Source organism: Oxyura jamaicensis, chromosome 1 (assembly GCF_011077185.1).
Source record: "Oxyura jamaicensis isolate SHBP4307 breed ruddy duck chromosome 1, BPBGC_Ojam_1.0, whole genome shotgun sequence".
Taxonomy (NCBI): domain Eukaryota; kingdom Metazoa; phylum Chordata; class Aves; order Anseriformes; family Anatidae; genus Oxyura; species Oxyura jamaicensis.
This window is the reverse complement of record NC_048893.1, coordinates 134,390,935-134,417,779: the sequence shown is the minus strand read 5'-3', so window position 1 is coordinate 134,417,779 and position 26,845 is coordinate 134,390,935. Positions and strand designations below refer to the sequence as shown.

At 44.3% G+C, this 26,845-nt stretch overlaps 1 protein-coding gene across 3 annotated transcripts in view; it reads left to right on the top strand.

Moving 5' to 3' along the window:
• Window positions 1-23,129, top strand: part of JADE3 (jade family PHD finger 3) — a 61,297-nt gene extending 38,168 nt beyond the window's left edge. For all 3 annotated transcript variants that reach the window (XM_035314867.1, XM_035314877.1, XM_035314886.1), the window contains 8 exons: window positions 2,734-2,891; window positions 4,788-4,978; window positions 6,598-6,809; window positions 9,150-9,317; window positions 14,945-15,061; window positions 15,516-15,989; window positions 18,097-18,214; window positions 19,726-23,129. In XM_035314867.1, the coding sequence (XP_035170758.1) occupies window positions 2,734-2,891; window positions 4,788-4,978; window positions 6,598-6,809; window positions 9,150-9,317; window positions 14,945-15,061; window positions 15,516-15,989; window positions 18,097-18,214; window positions 19,726-20,627 (2,340 nt within the window). In that variant the 3' untranslated portion in view covers window positions 20,628-23,129. The remainder of the gene's footprint in view (window positions 1-2,733; window positions 2,892-4,787; window positions 4,979-6,597; window positions 6,810-9,149; window positions 9,318-14,944; window positions 15,062-15,515; window positions 15,990-18,096; window positions 18,215-19,725) is intronic.
• Window positions 23,130-26,845: the final 3,716 nt, after the last annotated feature.

Here is a 26,845-nt window from a genome sequence, read left to right as displayed (position 1 = left end):
CTGTAGCTCCGCTGGGCAGAGACCTCCTGCGTGAGGTACAAGGCGCGTGGCGCTGGCCGAGCTTCCTCATGCGATGGGTCACGCGTCCTCCTAGATGGGTGGGGACACATTGCTAGCCTAGGCATGCTCGTTATTGAGCTCTTCTCGATTTGTGTGATACTACAGATGGTGCTAAAATACAGTTCAAGGTGACTGACGCTCGCTGGTGTGGCTGAAAGATGAGCGCTGCCCGTCGTGGGCTGACTGGAAGTGAAGGGGGTCGTTGCCAGGAGGAGAGGCTCTGCTCTGCGTTGCACTGGCTGTTGCCTTATGGATACAGTAAGCGTCACAGAAGTGTCCAAAAAGGCACAGCTATGAGGAGAAGCTGGCTTTCTAAATCCTGAACGCGTGTCAGCTCTTTAGCTGGCTCAGCTCGTAGCCTTGAGGCCGACTGCTGGAGTAAAATTTACTTAAGTGATTAGCAAGTTCTCCTTGGGTCCCCTGAGTGTTTTGGTTTGCTTCCACAACAAAATAAGCATAGAGCACAAGTGATAAAGACACACATTCTGAAACATTGTCCTCTGAGAGTGTTTTACTGTTGGAAGGTGGGCCACGTGAAGAAATGATGAATGATGAGAGCTAGAGATCGTGGTGGGGATCGTGTAGGGATTCCAGGTGTCTGCAGGAAATACTCAGCTGTACTTGTACTGTAAGTATGAATGGCAAGGAAAGCGTTCTTAGCAAGTCTTAGTTGGGTTTGGGGTCCCTTAAGGTTTCAACCATTACATTTATATTGGTTAAATCTTTGACCTCCAGTGATACCACTACTGTAAACTTCAGCAACCTGAGGTGGAGAACGTAATGTTGCTGCATGGTGATCTTGTGGTCAGGCAAAAAAAAAAAAAAAAAAAAAAAAAGAGTTCATGCTCCAGGGGCTTTGTGCTCTAAAAATAGAGATGATACAACTCCCATACATAATGGATGATCAGAAGATGAATTTGCTGCTAAGCAATGTAGTTAAATGTAGTTAGAGTACTGATGCCTTTCAGAGCATTTTTCATTTAGTGTTTAAAAAACAGTGGTTTTGATATGTAACACTCGACTTCTGTGGTGCTCAGTGCCTTAAAAGGTAGTTTGTAAAGCACTTAACCTCAGGTAAAGTTTGAGGAATATATGTTGTAATGAATAAACCACTGCATTTCTCAGTTATTGGATTATTTTCTCCTTACGGGTTTCTTTGGCGCTGTGCCGTGTTAGTGTCCCTCACAAACCTGGCTCTGTGTTCATAACAAAGAAAATTACAATTTATTTACAACGGCATAAAACACTGCACATCTTATTTTTGCTGCGTAGACATACTGCTTGGGTTAAAATGGACGCTTACGGTGTTAATGCTTTCACTCTTGTCACTGAAGCTTTAGTCGCTCTGTATTTTTGAGTCCCCAGGTTAACTTGCTCTCTTGGCAGCCTACGAGCGATGCAGCTGTAGTGCACAGTGAAGCAACTCCTGTGCTCTGAGCTACCAGCAGCCTCTTTCAATACCTGCTTCTAGTTAAAAGCGTAGTGCCTTTTTTTTTTTTGTAAGGATTTCTTGATGATTTCCAAGAACAGCTGAGAATTTTTGCAGTAGGCATTAACCGGTCTGGTGCTGTCAAATTGAAAAGGGTACGCTAAGATATTTGGCTCTGAAGTATTTTATTACTGTTCTGGCTATAAAACCGAATTAGTAAGAAGAGAGTTCGACCTGCCACAGCTTATTGCAGGGATATTTTCCCTTTCGTTTTATTGCCCTTTGAGGATTTGATTTCTCGTTATGATAATACAATTAATTAGTTGCGATGTCTCCCCAACACCAAGCCGCAGTCGCTGTTCTGCTTTTACGAATGCTAAACTTGGGCAGGGTAGCAGTGGGAAGGGGGGGGGGGGAAATCATCTGCCTTTTATTTAAATTTCATGCACCTGTAGTTGACAGGCATTAACATTAAGGAAGCTTTGAGACAGCTGATAATCCTGGTTGCATGTTCTTTAAACTGGAATCCTCCGCAGCCGTGAGCTGAATGTTAGAGCTGGAGGTTTGTCATGGGTGGCCTACGCTGGCGTGTTTCACCACATAGGTTTGCTAAAGAGTCCCGAGGCTGGATTGCGTTTTTGTGGTGGCATTGCTGGGGTTCAGGCACAAAGCAAGGCAGAATTCGTGCTTCAGTGTAGGCAGCTGTTTGTCTTCAATCCTGAAGATCCTGACCAGTAAAACTTCAAATGGATTTAGTAGATGAACAAGTGCCTGTACATCAACTTTGCCATGGCAACTGCTCTTCGCTCATGATGAATATGACAATTAGAGGGAGCTTGACTGAGCTAAGGAAAAAGATATGCAACCTTGTACCTAAGTTGGGATGAAGTGTGCAGACTGGCAAGTAAAATGAGCCGTTTGAAAGTGATATTATAAATAAACTAGGTACAGGCCTCTGTTCCCCCTTTCCCTTGGTAACCTGCAGCAGCTTTCTTTCTTCCTTCTGATTAGACTTCAGGCGGCAGTGTGGTTTTGAGTTAGCTGAAAATTCTTGTCATGCTGCACCTGATACATTAAGAGTTAACAACCTAGATGATTTCAAATTAATGTGTTTGTGTGTCAGCACTCTTAAACTTAACAGCACACGTGCATTGTTTTGGTGTAGATTAGGGAAAATACCTACTACTTTCTCTGGTGGAAATCTTTTTTCTCAAGGTTCTCCTCTCCCTGGGTTTTCTTTGCAGGTGTTCCGCAAGGATCTCATTAGTGCCATGAAACTACCGGATTCTCACCATGTTAACCCCGACGAATATTATGTCTTTGCGGACACGTGGAAACAGGAATGGGAGAAAGGAGTCCAAGTTCCAGCCAGTCCAGAAACAATTCCACAGCCTTCTCTCAGGTAACAGAGATGACACACAAAGCATGTGTGCAGAATGTGAACTCAGAGAAGGAGGCCTCTCAAAAAAGAGGTGGTCTAAACACAGTCCACGTTTCCTTGTTATTACGGTTAAATCTCCAATGCAGCAGCCTCCAGGCATGCTTTTAAGCCAAACAAGCACCAACTTGGAAAACATTTCTTTTGCACTTCAGATCTGGTTCTGTCTGTATACCGTGATGGTATTACCATGTAATCACAGTAATACCATGATTGCAAGTGTAAAAAGGGGATTTTAGTTTTTCCTGAGTCGCGTGGTGCTGTGGGTTAAATCTATTAAATCTATCTCTTTTAAGTGTGGAAAGTTAAATTAAAAATAAACCCAAATCTTGCATTGTTTTCATGTTACTTGAAAAGCCTCCCTACAAAGCATGAAGAAATGGAACAGTAGGCACTCAGGAATAGCTGGTACCCGATAAAGCTACTAACTTGTTCACATAATACAATTCTTGTTGCTGTTGCCAGAGCCTTTAACTCCTTCTGCTATCTTTTTTCACAAATAGCTGCTGATCATTATACAAGTTCAGCGATGTCAGTTTCAGAGAGGGATTGTTTGTCCTCTCCTACTGTGTTTAGACCAGGAAAACATAACAGTGTAATCCTGTGACCTTTCCTGGTGGAAGAAGTGTGTTTTAGCATAGAGGTATTACTGCCAGCATGGTCTTCAAGATGAAGATAAATGAATTGTCCAGTGAAAATGCTGATGCCAGCATAATTTAATTTCCACTGGGGCTATTGTCAGTACCAAGTTATTAAAAATAAATATATTGCATCTCATACCAGCAGTATTACATTAGAGTTAAAATTTGATATAGAATGGGCTGGACTAGAGAAAAGAAAAGCTCACAAGGGAACATGAAAAAAAAATGAGCGAGGAAAAGGGGGGAAGAAGAATGGCAGAGGAACATTGTTTGTGCTAACATTGACAACCCACGTTGTCCAGGTAGAATTATGTGGGATACTACTTGACTGCTGCCTGCTCCTTCTTTCCTCCTCTGGCCTTGTTTCCCACAGCTGTTCTCTCCTGGTGCCAGGGAGGGCGAGCTCTGGAAAGCATGCAGAGCTTCTCACGTATGGCACTGTTCCATTCAGTATCTCCCTGGCTTCCTTTCACATGCAGGGCCTCTTGCATTAAATGCAAAGAAAGATTGACTTTATCTAGCTAGGGTTAGTCTCTCCATTCTCATAGGCTAGTTTACTAGGCAAACACTAATTTTTATCTCTTAAAATAATTGAAAGGTTAAAAACACCAGTATTTTTTTCCCTTTGCTTCCTGGATGACTTGTAGCTGTTTTTTCCCCTTTACGTTTTTGCTCAGCAACAGAATCATTCTTACATAACAAAAATAATACATTTGTAAAGTGGATGAAGTGTCAAGCATAAAATACGGGTAGACTGCTTAACCCAAATGAAGAGCAAACATCTCCTCCTCCTCCCCCTAACTGCAGCAGAATAAATCAAGCTTTCCTGAAAAAGCTGGAATCCTGAAGATTATAAGCTGGCAAGATTTCCTTCTATCGTTTAGGAACAAAGATTGTAGGGTTTTTCGTGCATAATACTTTCTGTGGGTTTCAAAAACATTTGCATTGCCATGCTAGTAGCATTTGTTAAGTTGAAAATATGCACAGGCTTACATTTTAAAAATGATTCTGTATACGTAGCAAACCTTAACATATTTCATGTGAAGAAATGACATTTACAGAATCCTGTCTTCCCACCCTGGCTTCACTCACAGGCTAGCTTAAAATCTGTGAGATGCTAGATTTCTTTGCACTTGATAACAAATATTTCATGTCTTTCAAGGCTGAATCTTAAAAAGCTGTAGCTAACTCCCCATTTCCTTTTTACTTTCATGCGTAGGGTTGTAGCAGAAAAAGTAAAAGAAGTACTGTATACGCGACCCAGGAAGTACATCCACTGTTCCAGCCAAGAGCCCACAGAACCAGGTTACATCAACATTTTGGAATTGGCAGAATCTGTGTGTCGCTATGACTTGGATGATATGGACATCTTTTGGCTCCAGGAGCTAAACGAAGAGCTCACTGAAATGGGTAATTTCACAACATGTTCTAGTTTTTAAAGCAGCAGTTAACTGCTGCTGGTTGAGTTGTAGTCTGCTGTGTGAGATTTCTTAAAGATCTTTGAATGAGAATTGGATGGAAATGCTAGGAAAAACGAGGTAATGAACAGCTATAAAAACATGTAAAATGAGTTGCTAGATCAGTTAGTGTTTGATATTTTACCTGTTGTGCCTAAAAACTTCTTCACATCCAAAATCATGTGCAACTTCTACAGACCGATACAGGAGAGAAAAAGCCCAAACCAGGTGGAATTAATTTTAGGGCTTTAAAGGTTAAAATATTGCATAGGAAAAACATATGCTTCCATTTTTTTTAAACATGAACTACATTATTGCTACAAAATATAGAGTTCTGAGGAGCATACATGCTGGGTTCTTAACAGAATAATTAAGTTGCACACATGCTAGCCCATTTAAAATCTGCTAAATAAAATTTCTTTTTTTTCCATGCCAGTTGTGGGTATAGAAGGCTTTGAGGGGGAGTGAAGTGTGGAAAATAATCTTGGAGATACTGCTGGAATAACTGGGTTGCGGTGGGATAGCCTGTGCAGCTGGTGCTCTTCCACGGATGAGTGCAGTTCAGGGAGCAAAAGGAAGATATTTAACGTCTCCTGGATCTGCTATTCACAAAGAAGGAGGAACTAGATGGGATGGGCTACTTGATAGTGGCACTGGCTGTAGCAGGTATGAAATAGTGGAGACAGATCCTGAGGCGAGCAAGGAAAGGAGATAGGCTTCTGGTCTTGCACTTAGGGAGGGTAGGCTTCTGCTTATCTGCGGAGCTGCTAGGTGGGGTCAGTGAGGCAACTCTGAAAGGTGAAATTGCTGGAAAGAGCTAGCAGGGCTTTAAGGACAATCTCCTCCAAGCAAGAGAACGATCATCTAGGCATTCATGAAAATGAGTAGTTAGTGTCACCAGCTTGGTGAAGGAGGGAATTCATGACAGAGCTCCAGAGCCTTCCTTATGTAAAAGGAGGATGCAAGGACAAGCTTCCTAGGCATACTGGGTGCTGTTCACAAACAGAAGGCTTTTCTGGGGCTGAAATCACCATCTGTGGAGATTTTCAAGGTCTGACCAGGTATGTTTGTGAGCAACCTAATCTGGATTCAGCACTGACCCTGCTCTGAGCAGGGAGCTGGGCTGGATCCCTCCAAGGCCCATTCCCACCCGAATGATACCGTGATCCTTTGTGTTCAGGGAGTGGAAAAATATCCTGGCACTGGAGAGAACAGTTTAATACCAGAAGGCACTTTGTTTCAGCAGTCATTTATCTTTTCCATCTCCCTGTTTATCAGTTGCAACAAGAAATCAAAATTAGCAGCCATCTTCTTGTGCGTAGTCCAGCACTTAGAGTGATGTCTTTTGTCTTATGTACAACCCAAACTTTTACTTCAGTAGTAGTTCTGTTTGTATTTATAAAATCATGCTGAAATTAGCCAGTGAATAATAAAAGACCTTCTGTTTGTTTGTTTTTAGTTTGTGTGTATGCTGCTGTAGTTGCTGGGAGTTGTTCTTTTTTTCTGCCTCTCAGACTGGGTCAAAAGCACCTGACTGTCTTCCAATTCCCCTCTCCCCGTTCTGCACTGTAGGATGCGGGCCCCTGGATGAAAACACAATGGAAAAGACGATTGAAGTGCTGGAACGGCACTGTCATGAGAATATGAATCACGCAATTGAGACTGAAGAAGGACTGGGCATAGAGTACGATGAAGATGTCATCTGTGATGTGTGCCGGTCCCCTGACAGTGAAGATGGGAATGATATGGTGTTTTGTGACAAGTGTAATATCTGTGTCCATCAGGTCAGTGCCTGCAGAAATGTTGACACTGTCCTCTGATCTTTGTTCACCTCGGCAAGTGTGGAATTCGAACCAGTATTAAATGTGAATGTGGAGGGCTTTCTGATTTTCTGGGTAAGGAGGGTGGTGCGATACCAAGCCCAAGTTTTGTACTCTGGGAGTTACAGTAGGTAAGTGGCCAAACACAGTCTGTATGTGGACCTCTGTTGTCCAGTAGGAGCATGAAGCGTCCTCAGGACTTGCAAATACTTCCTCTGTGACCATAAACCTCTTTATTAAACCTCCTTTTAAAAACAATCAGGGTGGAGAGTGCTGCCTGCCTATATGTAAAGAATGCAAAGATTGCTTGTTTCAGAGCTGGGGTTTTTCCCTCCTTGATTAACTTGTTACCTGGCCAAACAGACTGTCCAAATTTAGCCACCTGAAACCATGTGTAGGTTCTTTAACAGGCCGATCTTTTTTTGGGAGGCGTAAGTGCCTGCAAGAGCCAAGCACTCAGTCTGAATGCTGCTGATGTTTATGGTGCTTCAGATGTAGCCAGGGCCTCGCTCCAGCTGAGCTCAGCCTAGACAGGCAGAGGTATCCTCGTAACCAAAAAGTGGAGACGAATCCTGTGGTTTCTGGCATGTCCTGTTTGAGAAGGGATTTTACAGCTGGGGTGCCAGCTCTGAAGGCAGCCTCTGCTCGTGCCTCTTCCTAAGTAATGGTGAATTTGCAGCAGGAGGCTTGGGGTTGCCCACTAGCTGGAGCTGGTGGCCTGCTGCCTCCTCACGCTGCCCATTCCCCAGCCACAGGGCCAGGCCTGCACAGCATGAGCTGAGGAGTGTGCCTGGGCTAGAGCTAATCCTAAGAAAGCCTGGCAGCAGGCAAACAACCAGAAAGAGTTATCAGTTTGATTCTTAATCTGGATGGGCCCTGGTTCACCAAGCAGCCTGAGGTCTGTTTGTCATCACGCCGCTTGGAGGCGGGGAGGAGGAGTGTGAGAGATTTCCTCCTTCACAGTGCCCTCTCATGCCAGCTCAGACAGATTGCCAAGTTACTGGTTTGGTAGCCTAGGCTGCCTCCACTCATTAGCTGGATTAAATTAGGAAATGGTTTACGTCCATTTCCAGCCTCCTAAATGTGATCTTCTGGTGTAATGCCACTTCTGCATCAGTAATAGAAAGAGTGTTGGTGGGAATGTGCCTCATAACAGGAAAAAAATAAATCACTTGTAAAATTTAGATTACAGCTCCCCCTGTTGGGTTTTTACAACAGTCAAACATTAAAATAGCATTTAGGTTAGTCTGTCCTGGTGTTTCTGTAATGCAGGATTTCACTCAGGAAAGCCCCCTGACTCTAGGCATGACAGGAATGTGCAGTATTTGGTGATACTGCTTCACAGGAAGGACCAGGGTCTTAGAACCAGCAGGCTGGGGGAGCAAGCACGGGGATTTTATACTAGATTTGAATCTAAAAGGCTGGTTACAGCTGGCAAGGCTTTTGATCTTACTGTTCCCAGATAGGGTGTTGGGAATGGTGTGATATCCTTAGAAAGCAGCCCCGTTGATAAGGCCTCTTACTGTGAGTGGTGTCTGATACACTCAGCTTTAATACGTGTGTATATTCAGTAGGATACATCTACATACGCGTGTAGTTTGCCATTAGGAACAGCTATGAATCTGAATTAGAAAGCAAACTACATTTCTTCTTTTTTTCTTTTTAATCCTCAAATTTAGAAAAAGGTAAGAAAATCCTCAGTTTTCAAGGAGTTAAACTCAATATTCAGGGAAATAGGCCTAAAAAAGAGCATCTCATAATTTCATTATAAAGTGTAATTTTTGTTGTAATATTATGTGTAGTCAAATGATTGTCAGAACTGTAACCACAAAGGTAATTTAATACTGTAGGCAAAAATCTTCAAAAACAAGCTCATTGCTTCACATTTAAGTAGAATTATGTTAAAGTTGTTAATGATAGGAAATAGTGATTTCCTAGGGAGGGTTACATGCAGAAGCTAATTTAAAGGAGATGTCTACATTTTTTTCCTTCAGAAGCTTAAAAAGTCACTAAATGCAAAGATGAAGGTTCTTAATGCCAGTGGTTGTTGTTCAGTCACAATGGTTATTCTATGCTATGAACAAATAACACCAAGACAAAAAAGAAAGGCACAGAAAGCGTTTGTTTTATAGGCTGTAAACCTCTTTGATCACCTGACTCCTTTTAAGGTAACGAAATTGGAGAAGGATTAAGCAAAGGCCAAACTGTGCCTTTAGGATCTGAAAGCTTTGTGCCATATGAAAATTAATGCTTGGATGTGAAATCCTGTTAGTGCAGTGATCTCGATCCCTGTTTTCTTTCAAGGCGTGCTACGGAATCTTAAAAGTCCCAGAAGGGAGCTGGCTGTGCCGCACCTGCGTTCTGGGGATACATCCTCAGTGCCTCCTGTGTCCCAAACGAGGAGGTGCCATGAAAGCCACCAGGACAGGGACCAAGTGGGCACACGTGAGCTGTGCCCTCTGGATTCCAGAGGTAAAGTTGAATTTCCACCTCATTCTTTTGTGTTGTGGTCTCTCCTTTCCACTTCCTTCTCCTCCTCCTCCTTGTTCTCTCCTTTGCTTTTTCACATTCTCATGATTTTAATGTATCTCTATGTCTTAGTCCTGGCCTTTATTCTGATGAGTCTGCAGCATCTGTAAAGGCTGGGAGAGAGTCCAGCTTATGTTCCATTAATTAATCCCTTTGTCGGCCGTTCCCCCTGCCGATATACTGAGCAAGCACTTCTTGGTGTCATTACGGTATCTGAGCGACCTGCTGAAAAGGCTTACTCATGTAAGGTAGCATTTGCTGCGTAACTGCAGCTTCATTGTCTCTCTTAGCTCCTGATAAACGTGTGCACTCTTGGTTAGGTGTATAATTTGCATGAATACATTCACTTTTTTGGGTTGTTTTTTGTTTTGTTTTTTTTTAAGAAAAAATGCAAATATATTGAATATACTGCATGATTTGTATTGGATGGACTCTGAGATGATGGGGAGATGTTTATAGTTAAGGTTTTTTTACACTGATTTCTTTCTGAATGGTGGGGAGACAAAATCTTTTATATTTTATAAGAAAAGGCTTTTTAGTTACATGCACATATATAAAGTTTAATAATGAATCTTTACACTTGCTCTATTTAGAATCAAATTTAGCCTCACATTATAATTGTGTAAATTGTGTAAATATTCACTCACGTATAGATGGGGGCTGTGTGTTTAATTTTGTGATCAGAATGATATTTCTCTTTTCTTTCTGGTAAGATCCACAGATCCATTACAGTGGATGGTTTAGCATGAGGCTGTAGCCACATCTGTTGGCGCTGTGATATCAAGAGGGTGCCTTATTTCTCAAGCCTTCTGCTCCGAAGCAGCTGGGCCGTGTGTTTGCAAAACTTCACGAGGAAGATGTTAAGATTCTGGACTTTTTTTTTTTTTTAACATGATAGCATGATGCCGTGTGTATTTCCTAGCTCTGTCACAGGCATATGTCGGATCTGCAAGGAGGTTGGTTATCTTTGCAATTCTGCTTTCCCTTCAGGCCAGCATGTACTTCCTGGTGTCTCATCTACCTTTAGGGAGAAGGGAGTAAAAGGGAGGAGAAAGCACTAAAGATTAAAATAAATAAAAATCTCCTGACTTCTGGACTTCTGAAGTGCCTGTCTCTGAGCAGGCACCGTCTCTGAGGTTTTCCTTAGAGGTCCTTTCTGTATGTGGTTGCCTTGATGTTCTCTGCAACAGAAGAGGAACAGGCATGTTTGGAAAGCAGCTGACCACAGGACAGGGAGCAAGTGCTGCCTTCTTGCCTGCCCACCTCCCTCCGGCTGAGGGAGAGAAGCCAAGGGAGAGAGAGCCAAGCCCAGGTGGGAGAGCTCAAATCCAGCTGCTCGCACAGCCATCGGTGACTCCGGGCCCCAGGCACCTCCTCCCATCTGCACCAAAGCCAAGTGTGTCAGGCGTAGCAAGGAGGTGACACCTGCCAGGAGAGGTGGGAGATGCCTCTTGGATCTTTTCATCCTCTCTGCCCCCTGCATTGTTGTTTGTAGGAGGACAAAACTAATCAGAAAGCTTTGGGAATCTCTGCTAAAATATTGGGTTCCTATCTGGAGAATCACCGTGGCCTTACATGCTCAGTGGACTGGAAAGGCCCAGAGTTTGAAGACCTGGAGATACTTCATGGCACGATGCATATTCCCTTGGAACTCCCCCAGAAGAAACAAACAAATTAACAAATCATTGCCGCTGTGCCCCCAACGAAATAGAGCAAGGCAGAATGCAGAGAAAAGTGAGCCATAATCATGTTTGCGGTAAAATGTTCAAAGAGGGACTTGACAAGTCACCAAGCGTAGGCTAGCATTGTTGCACGCAGTTGCACTGGGCATTGTCCTTCGTTAATTCATTCAGCACTCTTGAAGTGTGGGGGGGTTCTTCCCTCCCTCCCCTGGTAAGCTAATGGTGTCAAACAGCTTTGCTGATCTTCACTTGGCTGATTGAGACGTGTGAAGGTTTTTACTTCACAAAGTGCCCTCATCGTTGGTTTATATCCTTTTATTCTGCTGCCATTATTGTCCTTTAGTGTAAATATCTCTTCCATGTTTTCTTAAAATACGTTCTTTGAAAAAAAGGAAAAACTTTGAGATCACAAAGCTTGCACTGTTTTGAACTTCAAGATTTCTCTGCCTTAGACGACCCGCTGCAGACACGTCTTCCCTCAGTCAGCATGTTGTCAACTGAAGCAGAAAGTCATTTTTCCTTGCTGCAGCTGGAGAGGTCTCAGATGTCTGTCCTTTGCTGCTGCTGCGAGTGGCCGCGCTCCAGCCGCTGCTGTCCTTCCCAGCCACCGATGCAGATAGCTCATCGCACCCAACGCGTGGCTGCTGGGGGCAGGCTACCAGCGCAGAGTAGGGTGATGACAGAGATGTCAGCTCACCGTGTAAGTCACAGAGGAGAGGCTTCAACGGCGCACTGTTCTCCCCCTCTCCCCCTCTCATAACTTCTTCGGAGTATGGCAGTCAAAACGTAACCTGACGCAACGTGAAGGAGTAACAGAGAGGCTACATGTTAAGGCAGACAGTCGTTTCTGTCTTGGGGAGGGAGGTTTTGGGAAATGAAAAGGTTGGCCTCTCTGCTCTCTGGATCCCTCGTGAACAGCCAAGTTCAAACAAACTTTGCCTTGACTCCTCTCTTTGAGTGTCAGAAACACGCAGGCGGCAGGAGGCCAGTATAAATACACTGCACCTGCCTCTAAGCGCCTCTTCGTGTTTTTACAAAGAGGGGTAATGTAAACAGGCAGCATTGCAAGCCGAAGGGACAGGATTTCTAACATAAATATTTCCTGCCCTTTTGAGTCCCCTCCAGGGAAGCAGCAAGGAGAGCATTAAAGGGGGGCAGAGAGGGAGAAGATGTGTGTCAATTCCCAGCTTCTGCTGGGAAGCACGGAGGAAAGGTGGTGCTACCCAGTCTCCAGAAGAAAAGGTACCTGAAGGTTCCTTTTTGAAAGGAATAAAGACAGCAAGGCAAGTTGATGTAACCCCTTAATTCCCACAGGAAGTCTTGCCTATTAATTCTGGTAACTGAGATGAGAGTTGTGGTCAATCTTTGTACAATGTTGTTTCAGAAACACCTGGGGGACTTGTAACCAGCTCTGTTTTGAGCAACATCAAGTTAGGTTGGTAAAGGGTCTTTCATCATGGAAACAAAAAAGCTGCCTTTGGCATTTAAGAGTGCTGAACATGATTTTGTGGAACAATCCAAGAGTTTCAAGGACAGCTTTGTCCCTTTTCTGCTGTTACATAGGAAGTCCACAAAAGATGAAACTGCTCCTCATCTCTACCTGATGAATGCATCACATACTGCCTCCATGTTCTCTTTCTTGTCCTCTCCAGGATCTCTGGAGCATCCCACTACCTTTGTTAGAAAGACTTCTCAGAATTAGGTTTTAGTTTTGGCAGATGGGTTGCAGCTTGCTTTTTTTCCTCATTTTTTGCCCGCTTTTTTCCTCTTTAAATTAGAACTGACAATCAAAACAACAATTGGTACTGCTGGTTTCTAGGTGCAATGTCCTGTTGGTTTTCCACAGCAATTTTTCTGACTCTGGTTTTGGCCCAAAAGAAGGCTGAAGCACGCCCGCTGATGGGACCCGTGGGTTCTGGAGTTCAGTGACATGCGCTTGCGCCTGTCACTGGGCTGAATGGAAATGTCACGCAGCACTGGCTGACCTCTGCATATTCCAGAAGATTCGGCTCACCACTGGGGGATTGGAGGTTGAAGTACTATAACAAACATAAATCTGCCTTCAGGTTTTGTCATTAGTCTATGAAATGCTGATCTACCTTTTAAAACCTGGAAATAATAAACCAAGTAATCTCTTGCAAAGCTGTCTTTCCCACCTACTTGACTGATACTCAGAACAATGCAAAAGACAAGAAAGAGTAACAAAGATACTAATTTTGAGCATAGCAGCTCTAACTCAGACTTGATCAGCGTGGCACTGCTGACTTGGATAAGTCTACCTCACAGAAAAGGTCTGCCTTGCTTCCTCAGGGATTAAGCAGGTTTTAAAATGAGTATGTGCATCAGGTGATTGCTGAAATACCCCAAAAGGGAAGCGAGCGTACTCAGCTTAGTTTGTTGGCCCTTGTAAAGGCAACGGTTTAATTATCACATCTTAAACTGATTGTATAATCTGGATTTCCCTAGGAGAGCCTTACTATGTTGTTGGAAGAATAATCTATGAAAATTACTGTAATGTAATGCTCTTAAGCTTCTCTTTAAAAAATAAAAATAAAAAATTCAAATCTCAGTCTTGACTACTTTCTTAAGGAATCACTTTTATTCTGACCTCACAGTGCCACAGAACATGACCTAGAAACCTCTTTTCTTCGAATTCTTTGTTTTGACCCCTTTGCAAAGAGGTCCTTATCCCACTGCTGGTCTGCTCTCTTCAGGTCAGTCATTCGTATGAAGCATGGAGATCTTTCTAGCTAGAAATGCACTGTATTTCTGTTTTAGGCAGGCAGTCCTCCATAGCACACAACCGCTAAATTCTGAAAGTGTTTTTTCTTTGTGTAAGCATCAAAATCCAGGCTTTTAGAGACTGGCATCCTTGGGACAGAAGAGTTCTCTCTCTGAAACTTCCTGCCACGTGCCATTTTGATATGCCCGGTTCTGCGTGTTGATCATTCATAGCTGGCCAGTTTTGTTTCTGTCCTTGGATAAATCCTGGTGGCCAGGAGTGTCTCAGGGATGAGTGAAGAGATAATTCATCTCCGTTTTGATCTCCAAATTATGGAGAACAGTCCTGTTTTCCCAGTATGGGCAACAGACAGCTGAGAAATTTCTATCAAAATGGATACGTGGACCTTAGTACGGCAAACAATAGGAAAAGGTACCTATGCTGATCTGAAATTTTTTCTTTCTTGTAATATTAATATCCATAATCTGGCCCACCAGAGACAAATGGATCATCCAGACTAAGCACATAAAAGCTGGTACAGGACAATATACCGTGCTTTGCAGTAAGAGAAGTTTGTTGTATTCTTTCCCAAATTATACTTCATACGATCTGTAGTTAGGACAGTGTGTTAGTCACCTCTTGCACTGGGAGCGCTCAGTGGAGGTACAGCCGGAAAGCAAGGCTTTCCCTGGCTGCTGACTGATAGATCTGGTTCTGCCCCAGATTGTGAGCTGGCAGAAGCAGCTATTGTAGTGGATCTGTGGATCTTAAAGAAGGAACTTCTCGGGTAAGTCTAAGTGTTCCTGTTTTGTTCTGAGTAGCTTGCATTTTGGTACTTTTAAAGTTAGATCTGTTTAAGCAGCACAGAAGAAAAATACGGAATTGAAAGGGAGTAAACTTAGCCATGGTTTACCGTAGTCTCGTAAATGGTTGATAACAAGGCATGCTGAAGAGTTGCAACTTCTAGCCATCAGGTTAAACTAATTGTATTCCTCAACATGGTTTTCTTCATGCAGGATCTTCTGGGGTCACTTGCTAGGAAGCATGAGCACATAAATATCTCTGAATCAGATAAATACGTGGTCATACTTCTTGTTCTGATATTAGCAGAGAGCTTGTTTTTATTGTCTTGATAACTGTTTTCTATGCTGTTTTTTTGTTTTCAGGTTAGTATTGCTTGCCCAGAAAGGATGGAGCCGATCACAAAGGTGTCTCACATTCCACCAAGTCGATGGGCTTTAGTGTGTAGTTTATGCAAACTGAAAACTGGTGCTTGCATTCAGGTATGTACTTGTTTCCCTGTGACTCTTCAGTCTGAGAGATCAGGATTTTTTAAAAAAAAAAAATTGTTCTTCCTGTATTCAGAGATGTGGTATGATGAAGGCGACTGCAGGGTAGCTGCCTGCTTTTTCGTAGCTGTTTGCTAACAAGTTAGTTCCCTAAGCACTCCAGTGTAGAGAGTTAGGAGCTGGTCTGAGTTGCCTTCTTTTGAGCAAGCCTGAGAAGTGCAAGTACAAGTAGTGTGTAAATCAGAGGTGGATCCTTCACTGAATGCTGCTCAAAAATGAGAAAATACCAAATCACATGATACCAGCTTCAAAGAGGTAACATATTTCTGAGAGTGCTTAGGAGATATGATTTGGTAGGGATAAACATGATGTAACGAAGATATATTATTTTTCTGGTTCATAGCTACTCTTAGTGACTGAGTGCTTGTTTCTTTTCTTCCATTTGTAGTGCTCCGTGAAAAGCTGCATCACTGCCTTTCATGTCACCTGTGCCTTCGAGCATAGCTTAGAGATGAAGACTATCCTGGATGACGGGGATGAGGTCAAGTTCAAGTCGTATTGTCTAAAGCACAGCAAGAACAAACAGAATTCGCTGCCTGATGTTGATGAGCACCCCAAAAGTATGCCAGACCAGAAGCAAACGGAGAGCGAGAAAACCAGTTTGCGAGCCCAGAAACTCCGAGAGCTGGAAGAAGAGTTTTACTCACTCGTTAAAGTGGAGGATGTTGCAGCAGAACTGGGTCTTCCTAAACTCGCTGTAGACTTCATCTACAATTACTGGAAATTAAAGCGAAAAAGTAACTTTAACAAACCATTGTTTCCTCCCAAGGAGGATGAAGAAAATGGCTTAGTGCAGCCAAAAGAAGATAGCATTCATACTCGCATGAGGATGTTCATGCATTTGAGGCAGGACCTAGAGAGGGTAAGAGTTTAACGGGTAAAGTTTTGAAAAACTGTGTGCAGGTGAGGAGCAGCTTTGTCTTTGGACAAAAATGGGAATGGGAAGAGCACAGGGAGATGACGTATAAAATAATAATAGAAGGTAAGGCCTTCAACTCCATTCTTGTGATATACTGCATTGCACGCTTCAGGGACTTTAAGGAGCTGTCCCTTTTCAGTCCAGTGAGAGATCCAATGTGAAAGCCATGCTTCCTGACTCTTGATTTATACTTAAAAACATGCTTTATAATGGTTAAGGGAAAACGGTAAATATTAGCCAATTCTGGGTGTGGAAAAAACAACTGGCATAGGTAAAGCAGCAAGTATTCTTTGGTGAGTGTGCCTTAAGCTTTTGTAGAATTCTAAAAATATATTAAAGCATCATCATGGTTTGAGGGCGACTGGGAGAAGTTCTGGGTGGTTAACTACCACAGAGGCTTCTTGGCTTCACAGACAAAGAAGAATGCTGGCCTGTGCTCAGACAGCTTCCCGTGACTTCTGATTCAGGTCCCTTACTCACCTCTCCTCTTGGGCAGCGTGCTGATGTTGGCTAGCCCTAGGTGGCGGGCAGGCTGAATCACTCCTCGCGCTCTTGAGCTGGACGATTTCCCTGCACATGGCTGCCCGAGGTGCTGCTGTTGGTTAGCAGCTGGAAAACAACCCGCCGAGTCTAGCACTGCTTGGGGCTTTGCTGAGCAGGATGAAAAGGAAATTATCTTTTTAACAGTATCTAGCTGGGATCTTCGAGATCGCCAGCCTAGCTGGCATTTGGAAAAGGTGGAGCTCTTGAGGAAAATCCAGAGTAGTTATTTCTTCTGGCAGCCCCACAAGCCCCACAGACTGCCTTCTTCTGGCAGCTGGTGGGGGAGGAAGCCAGGCTTGTTCCCACGTGGGGCTGCTGATCACCTGTGGTTTTCAAGAGCTTAGAGCTGGGTAGTGAATCTAAGGCATATTCAAGCTTGGATCTCTTTTTTCCAGGACGGCTTCAAATATGGGTCCTTATTTAAAAAAAAAAATGCTTTGAATGGAGGGTTTGGGGGTGTTTGGTTTGTTTTTGTTGTTTTTCTCTTTCAAGACAGGGTTTCAAGTTTTTTCTTTTGTTCAAAGAGTGGTTGGTTTGCATGTAATTGTGCTGAATTTGCACTTACATTGAGTCAAAGTGCTTCGTAGTTTGAAATGTCTCTCAAAGTTTCTGAACGTCTCATGCCACAAGACTTCCTGTTCACTTATGTCTCGGGGTGAAAATAAATTTGGGATTTTGGGGATTTCCATTCTGGAGAGAGAAGTTCCAGTTTCTGAACAGCTAAAGTTAGGTGTTCAAGGAAGTACGCTTGGCAAATATCGTTTTGCCAGCCGCTATGCTTTTTCTGTGTTGTGCCCGCTCTTTCAGGTCAGTTTTACAAACTTTCAGTGCCTCTTCCTGTTTTCCTTACGCTAGGTGCAAATACTGCTATTAATTCAAACAAGCAGTGAAAGTGAACCTTGTGGATCTGCCATGGTCTGCAAATAAACTGCTAAATGCATCAGCCAAACGTGTGAAAGGCACGAGAAGCTGCAGTGTTCTTCTAGGGGTGATCTACGTGTTAATTCTGGTCCAAACTGGCCAGCTTTATTGGGTAGCTTTGTAAAAAGATATACTTTGAAACGTTGCAATAATTCTAGGAGAAACAGGCTTAGTTTAGCTCTTGAAAATCATTCTGTAAAGAATTTCACAAGGAAATTCCAGGAGACTGGAGTGTTGACTGCAGTAACATCCCCAGCATAGCGTGTGCTTGAAGTAGGCTTACAGACAAGCAAGTCTTAGAGATTCCGTGCTTTTTCTTTTGACTAGAATTTTGTTTGCTTACTGTTCTTGTAGGTGAAAACATATTCTGCTGTCTTGCAGAATATATTCAAGACGTTCATTAAACTGGTAATTAAAAAAAATCAGGATTTGTTTTTAAATTCATGGTTACATATGTTTAGTATCATCCATGAGATATTTGCTAAGGGATATTGCTCATAAAACTTATATAATTCTGTTGGGGATACATTTTTTTTTGTCAGATTTTTTTTAATTTGATGCTAATTCTCCTGTTATTTCTCTGTAGGTAAGAAATCTCTGCTACATGGTAAGCAGGAGAGAGAAACTGAAGTTGTCTCACAGTAAAGTACATGAACAGGTCTTCAATTTGCAAGTCCAGCTCATTAATCAGGAAATTGCTGCAGGTAATCACATAAGTGTAAAATATTTACAAACCATAACTGTGTATAAACTAGAAAATTCTGTGTTCTCATTGTGTTCTTGCTTGCTGTTTTAACGTTTGAGAGCTGCCGTAAAAGTTGTCTTCAAATATTCAGTCAAGGAAACTACCAACATACACAAAAGACTTTAATGTTTTAACATCTTAACTTGGATCTTTCGTTCTTGGGCACATGCCTGTAAGTTATCCATTACTATGGCATCCGCATAGCAGAAACGAGCTGGTGGTGATCTCTAGGTTTTTGCTTCCTTGGGCTGCTGTTTTATGGTGCCGTTTCCCCACAGCAAGCTCTGCTCTTCCACTGAGAAGTTCTTTTGCTTGCTGTAGTTAATTTCTTCAGGCAAAGGAGAAGAGTGACTGATAGGAATGGCTGTTGTCGTGTTGCCTTGAATACTTGATGAGCAACATGAAGAGGCATTTCTTAGCTTGTGATCTCAGTTACTGTCCCTTCCTTCAAGAAGTGCCTAAGCACTCTGGTTTTTAACAGCAAAGAGTCACTGCTTCGGAATGTTGATGTACCAAAACCGACTCTGCCCTTAATTTTTACTAAAAATGTGCCCTGAAATGAGGAACACAATGTTTGGAAAGAGGAATAGTATATATTACAGGGCAAGTGCTTTTTTTTTTTTTCCTTAATTGGGAAGTCAACAATTTCTGCAATTGTGAAATAATGATCTTGATGTTATTCAAGATGCACGTTGTGTTTTTCGTAACCAATTTAGAGTGAAGCCTTTGTGGTTTTTCATCTGCCCCTGAAACATGGATAAGTTTCATTAGTACTGACAAGGTGGTGGGGTTTTTTTTTTGTTTGTTTGTTGTTTTTCAGCTGGTTTCGATCAGACTAGTACTTTGTGGAAGCAGCAGTGCTCTAAAGCACTTTGATTTTGTGTAAATACATCTTATTAGAAATGTGTACTAAATGTACATTTTTCCAAACCAAGTGCTTTTTTTAAAACTTACTAAAATATTTTGAGGATATTTTTCAATGGCAATGTGTGTGCACAGTATAATAAAGACTCATGCGTCAGAGTGACAAGACTTTTAAAGCATAGAGAATTTTAGAATACAAAACAGAGCTGAACCGAGTCCAAATTGCAACTCGGTTTGAAGCATTGTTTCTTCTCTGTCCAAAGCCGAATGTGAACCTTTTTTATAGCTTGGTTGGAACTACTTCTGTCATGTCTCAAAACTGCTTCAATTCGCTGGCTTAAAGCCCTGTAAAAGGGCACGCTGTTGTTTTTTAATCAAAATGCTAAGATGCTTACCTAAATTTTGAAATGGTAGCAATTTGGAGCAGTTTTTTTATTCTGCCTTGTCTGTCATGTCCTAAAATAATGTCACGCCAATTGTTTGCAGATGCTTCTTATTGCTCAATGACCTTTTAATGCGCTATAAAACTCTACAGGTAACAGTATGATTACCCTCTTTTTTTAAAAGTCTTCTCTTCTTCTACCCGCTCGTCTTTCTCTCACGCAGGCCATACCCTGACAAGTGCACTAGAGAACACACTGTTCTACCCACCTCCCAGGATCACCCTGAAGTTAAAAATGCCCAAATCAGCACTAGGAGATTGCAAAAATAACTCGCTGAAGCCTGGCAACAGACCGCTCTCTCCTGACAACAACAGCACTGTGTACAGCAAAAGGAGCGTGCCGATGTCAAAGGAACCCTACGAAATCAAAGCGAAATCGTACTCCAGGTATCAGCACGACAGCAGAAGCAACGGGTTGCTTGTCACGGGGGGCATCGGCAAGCCTCGCAGCGAGGCGAAGGATTCCGGCCCCGTGCAGGTGCCGGAGTTTCACCGGGGCCAGCCGTCCGGGAAGCCCCTCGCGCTGCAGGCGGCCCTGCACGGACAGGCTTCCATCGGGAACGGGCGGGCGCAGCAGGAGAACTCGCGGCTGGCGGCCAAGTCCAACGGGCTGATGATGGGCAGGGCTGGGGATGTGAGCCAGAGGGACAGCTCCAGCCAGACGCCCTACGAGCAGGACTCGGTGCTCGCAGCTCATTTGGCCAGCCAGAGCGGCTTCAGGAAATCCACCATAGAACATTTTAGCCGCTCCTTCAAAGAGGCTACCAACAGTCTGGTGAGGACCACGGAAGATCTCCGGTGCTGTGAAAAGCCGACGAGAAGACTCGCGACGAAAGACCGCTTGTGGAGCAAGCAGACGCTCGAAGGTGCTCCGTACCAGGACAACGACGGGTACTGTCCTGACTTAGAGCTGAGTGACTCTGAAGCAGAAAGTGATGAAAATAAAGAGCAAGTGAGGTTACGACGGAGTAGCTCGGAGAGAGAAAGCCCAAGTAAGGACTTCGGAAGAGATTGTCACAATAGAAACAAAAAGAATATGATTTCTCACGGTTCGGTACAAAGGTGATTAGAAGCCCCCACGGGGTAACTCAGCCTTTATGTGTTCTGGTGTACCAGTGCAAAGCTCAGCATCAACGGGTTCCAGAAACCAGTACAGGACCTATGACAGGAAGAACTGCAGGAGGGAATGGGGGAGGGCAGAGAAATCGGAGTCGTTTTGTTCAACTGTGAATTGGCTTGCAGCCTTCGCAAGGCTAACCGAGTTACTGCCGAGTCACGTAGAAGTGGATGGGGTTTATTAGAGGTTAACATCTGGGGAAGCGTGAGGCGGTTGGGCCCTGTGTAAATTCAGGAAACTGCTTCCTCCTCGCCAGCTTGCGAGGCAAGATGCTCACGTTATGTCAGCCGTGTGGCACTGGACAGGTAATAAAGGAGTCCTTGCATTGCTCGAGTGCATTGCAAGGGGCTGCAGACGGAGACACTGAAACCACGTCCTTACAGCACCTGCCACGTGGCGCTGATCCAGCAAGGCACTTGGGTATGTGCGAGAAAGCTGAGCGCATGAAAAACCCTGCTGCTTTCCCTCGGGTGGCCCAGCGCGTGCCGACGTGCTCTGCTGGATCAGGCCCAAAGCGACTACTGAGCGACGGCCCCTTCCGCGGGGGGCCTCGCACGGCGGTGGCGTTTGCAGGCTCCTTGCGGAGGGTGGAAGCTGGCGTCGCTGGCGCTGCCAAACTCACTGACCTCTAGACGTGCCCCCGGCCCCTGCTCTTGCTGAAGGTCGTGTTTCTCTTCGCAATTATTTGCTTATTTTGTAAATATACAACTTCTAGTACTTCATTTTTTTTTTTAATCTCTGTACATAGTTGCTTGTTGTGGGATGCACTTGTAAATATTTTACCCAGCTAACAAGTACAGATGGCTAATTTTGTGGATAGTGTTTACAAAAGTAGATGTACTACTTCAAAGAAAAATGCTATTTGACACTTAAATTTAGGCAATCACCGGTGATGCCAGGTTCCTCTTGAAACTGAAATTTCACGTCCGGAGGTGTTTGTACCTGGTGTTTTTAAAATAAGATGAATTCAAAATAATTTTGCCTGAACTTTTTATTTAGGCACGAATTTTCCACCCTAGCTGCCTCAACGTGGGCTTAGGAGCCCCACTTCTGGCATCTAGGCCTGTGAAATTTTAGCCAGTCATCATTTGGAGTATGTTTTTTATTGCTGAAAATTTGTGGTTACGTTAGGCTGCTTTTCAACCTCTGGATCAGTTGCTGTTTCCCAAACTAAAACTCTTTTTTTTAACGTGCTTTAAAATCAGTTGTTAACCAATGTTTAAACTTCAGCCTCTGTTGAGGAAGTGAGAAGGGAGGGGAAGCCCTTTTCGGTTTGTTTATTTAGTATGGGATTTCTGTTTGAATGAGGACAAATTTCTAGTGTTCTGGACTGCGTTGTCAACAAAGTAACTGCAGTGTTCTTCTCTGAAATGCCGTACGTGTCATAAATCCACAGCATCCTCTGACCCCACGTCACCGGCTGAGCTGGGACATGGGCTGCACAGAGCATCCTGCACGCCTCTGTTGGGACCGGGGCTCGGTTTCCCTACAAATGAAAGGTTCACACCCAGTGTGACGATGACTCTGCAGAAGCCAAACGGCATGTTTCTTCTCCGTTATCTTAATTTACTGCTTTTAGTTTGGGAAATAACAACGCTTTTAGATTTGGTTTAAGCTTTGAAATCTTACTCGTTGCAATAGGACTAGCAAGTCAGGGGCTGGAGGACTGTAACGAAATAAAACACGAAATGGCATACTTGGCAATCCTGCTCTATTTGCTTCATACAATTTCTTTTTTTTTTCCCCACTTCTTGATTTTATGTATATTTGTGTAATTTGTCTTTCTAGAGCTGTATCTTCAAAATTATTTCTTTTGGTGTAAATATGCAGTAGCATTTTAGGTTTCCACATATTTTATTTCAATGGGAAATGCTTTGTGTTCTAAGCCATGGGTCATTCAGAATAAGTAAACAAATGTTTGTTCATTTGTATTCCAGTTCTGACTCTTAGTTTTCCTTCGATATTTATTAGTAATCCTCTTACTGGTCACAAAATTTTATGAAGCTTGCGTTGGGAACACTTACGTGGGAGGCTGGCAAAGCCTTCATGCCATTTTGTGGCCAGAAGCATATGGCGGAGGGGAGGAAAATGGTGCTTCAGCAAAACTCAGCATTTCTGCTCTTCTGGGGTTATTAATTCAGTTGTTTCCCGCCTGGGCAATGGTTTTGCTAATTTTTACATGATTTTAATAGATATATGAAGGAGCCCTTGGTTACGTAGTTCTCAAGTATTGTCCCCAAAGTGCATTTGCTAGTTTTTATTGTGTGTTCGGTGGCTAACTGTTTGAAGTATTACCTCTTAACCTTATTTGTCATTTTTTTTTGTGTTTTTGCATTTTGTTTTATATATATAAATATATATATATTCAATTTTCCAAGATGGACTCGGTCTTTTTCAGATGTCCCCTTTTTACAAGTACTTTTTCATTAAATTATGAAACTGCTAACAGTATTTTCATTTGTTGTGATTTATTCAGGGCTTTACCCTCCGTCTGGGAAGCTGTTAAACTAATGGGTCTAACAGCAGTACTGTGTCCATCAGGAGTGAATTATTTCTGCAGAGCTGGCAGTACTTTAAGTTGAAATGTCAAGGAAAACCTTTCCCCTTCAGCCCCCGAAAAAGAGTCAGTGAGCACCGATTTGCTGTGTTTAGCAAATAGTCCGAGCCTGGCTTTTGTTTCTGCCTAGCCCAGCAAATGTAACAGACCATTTGCTGCGCTGCTCTCACTTTCTTATTTGCTTGTGTTGTAGCACGACAGTCTGTCCCTGGTTGTACAAACCAAGCTACAGAGGGGGAGCTGCAGCCTGCCTTCCACCTCACCCTGCTTCGCATACACCAACACGCGTGCATGGCCAACGTTGACATTGCCGAGTAAAGGAGGGCTCAGGACAAGCACGTTCCCGGTTGATGGTTGGTGTTGGTTTTGCACGACCTGCTGCTGTAGTTCCCCTTGCTCCCACAGGCTGGTGCTGTGATATACCGTGCTGCTGCCTGCCCTGGAGCAGGGGAGCAGGAAGGAAAAGAAGGCAGCAAAAGCAAGGATGGAGAGCGAGGAGCGGGTGGAGCTGCACAACCCTGCTGATAACATCCTTCCTGCTCCAGCCGGCTGCCTTCAGGAGGGCCGGGGGACTTGAGATGCAAGTGTGGGGTTGAGTGAAATGGGGCAGCAAGTCCTTGGCTGGAAAGAAAACCAGAGGGAAAGGACACTAAAGGAGCGTACAGGAGAGAGGGAAAAAAAAAAAAAAAAAAAAAAGAACCACGAGGGAGAAGCTGTAAGTGATGGATTGACAGCTGTTTTTCAGGACTGGGATTTCTGCTTCCTTAAATTCTCCTTTCAGTGACTGTGACTATTGGTCTCCCATCTCCTTTGAGAGCAGTCTGCTTGTGCCTGGGATGTGGGAAGAAGACAGAGCCAAGGAAGTAAATCTGTATCCCTGTTTGTTTTCTTTGGAAACAGCTGCTGCTGGTTTGCAGCGTCTTTACAGAAAAGCTGCAGACAGCCACAAAAGTCTGGTTACTTGGTGGTAACTCAGGCCAAATCCTTACAAGTTCATAGGGTCTGTATGGTGATTCCCAATACCATCTTCTCTGAGTTTGTCCAAAAAAAAAAAAAAACACTTCTAGGTTGCAACTTGTGCTCTGGCTCTGCCACTGTATGCATCGTTTGCACGATGCTCTCTTTGCACCGTGACTCCCAAACCATAGAAGCAGAAATTACATGTCTGACAATTAAAAAGCAACCTCAGATATTCATACTTGATCTTGTTGTGATACCTCACTGATACCACGGGCGATACCTAGGCTAGGCGTGCAGGCTGTAGGGCAGAGAGAGGTGTGTGTGGTAACTGTGTAGCCTTCAACACCAAGTGTTCAAAGCCTGCCTCCGCAAGCTGCAGGTAATCTGGCAAACCAGTCATCGTGATCGGTGTGAGCTTGGGTGACCCTAGTGCTTGTTATGGTTTAGCACTGCAGGGAATTGACACGTCTATTGAGAAAACATGCTTTTGATGTGAATTAATGAGCAAATGGAAGCTGCTTGCACAACCTGGGAGCTTGGTATGCAAGGGAAGGATTCCAGGGATGGGCAGAGATGGAAAACAATGGAGCGCCTCAGTGCTGCTCCTTCAGGATAAGCAAAGACTTACGGGGTCCTGGTTTCACCAGGTGCCATGCTGCTGTTTCCGAGTCCTCCTTTGTGCCAGCATCATGGCTGAACAGACTTGCCCCCACATAGGTACAGTTCTGCGACGTTACAGCTTGTCAGGACCATCCCGGGATAACTGCTCTGTGCTCTGCTCCCCGCCAGGGCAGCACATGTCTCAGCACCTGGACTCGTCTGCGGTGATGTGGTGCAAGTGGATTGCCCTGACAGCAAGCACAGCTTTGTGAAACAAAATGTTTTCTTTTTTTCCTCCAAAAGTTTCCTAGCAGCTGGGCTGTTGTTTTAAAACAGCAGATGCGCTTGCACCTTTCTGTTGCCGAAGTTAATCCCTATGCACAGAGCCCAGATAAGCCTGCCTCGTTGTGTAAGATGGGCCTCAGATGCTCACCCATTAGTTTCCCTGCCTCTGTGAGTAAAGCTTCCAGGTAATCTCTTTTTCTCCGGCGGGCTCCTGGTGGCTGGGGACCTGTCCTGGATCCACCTTGCCCTGCCCTCCCTGCCTTTTGTTTTGCTCTGGGATGGGCCGCCCGCCCCGGCCATTGTTCTCCCCAGAGCCCTGGCGCTGGTACCTGCCTCACCTGGGCTGCCTTATCTGGGGCATTGTTTGAAATCTGCTGGGCTCGCTGATGACACCTTCTCGGTTTCTTTTAACTGAGCCATCCTCAAGACATTTTTTTGCCAGTTTCTGACAGTTTTTTCCCGGGTGCCGCCCCACCTGCCCTCACGGCTGGGATGAAGGGCACATCTTTGTGGGGTGCCCCAGTGCCTCCGCTTTGCTCAGCTGGCCCAGCTGGCCGGCCAGGGTCCTGAGGGAGGATTTCAAACCTAAATCAACAGTGGCACCCAAAGGAAGACGCCTTCAGGAAACCTAGTCAGCCAAAAGCCTTTGAGCTTGTGACCGACACCAAGATAGGCCGCTCTTTTTTTGTGGTCTCAGCAGCCACCAGAAGCCCGCCGGGGGTGGCACCTGCAAAAAGAGCGGGTGTTGTTTGGGAAAAGGGCTCTGGCCATTCCTTTAGAAATGCAGGTCCTTGTGAGGGGATGAGATAGCTGGGGGGCGTCATTAAATGAGCCTGTTCTTAAAAACACCCACTGCCACCTGAAAGGGCTGTGTCTGGTGGCATTCCTCTGTGGTTTTGCCTGTCTTATCTCAGGGTGGTGCTGCTCCAGCATCACTGGTATGTTAGGCCTCCATTTGCATCTGGCTGGAGGGAGCCAGACAGGTGGCTCCCCTCCTCCAGACCTGATTCCTTAGCCATTGTTCTGTTATCTCCTCCAAAAAGCGGCATTGCCTTACCCTCCCAGGCCCCAGCAGTCTCCCTTGGCTAAAGGAAGAAAAAAGCAAAAAGCCGGGCAAGCCGGGTGCTGCGGAATGACCGTGAGCAAGTCCTAGTTTGTGCTGGTTGCAAGCAGCTAATGCAGAAACCAGGCTTCTCTCAACTTGCCTGACTGAATGCACTGAATTAAGCTTAGAGCTGTCGTCCCAAACCTGCAGTTAATTTGAGGTTTGCTTCTGACTTGGGCCTGAAGAAGGGCTTGCGTGCCTGAAAGCTGCAAACACTGAGGGCACTGTTGCCGACGGAGGCCCTTGAATGAAAGATGCTGCCTCTCCCTGAAGCCTTGGCTCCCTCGCACAGCCTCCATTGTGCCTGTCGTTTTGCAGCTGCCACAGAACATATCAATGCTCTTTTTTTTTTTTTTTTTTTCCTTTTTTTTTCCTGAGGCAAGCAAAATGCAAATGTAGGTCACATGGGGTACAAAGAGCAGGAAAGTAAGGCATTAAGGCAACATCCTTTGGCCACGCTCCACCGCAGAAGGCTTGCCCTTTCTGAAGCACCCCATTTCCCGCTGCTCGGGGCACGGAGCAGGGGGCTGGAAAGGCACGGCTGGACACTCGGGCTTTGTGAGACAGCTGAGGAGAGCAGGAACTAGCACAGGCAGGTGCTGTGGCAATACAGAGGCTGGAGGGGTGTGTGTGATGGTGTGAGGGATGTTGGAGAAACTG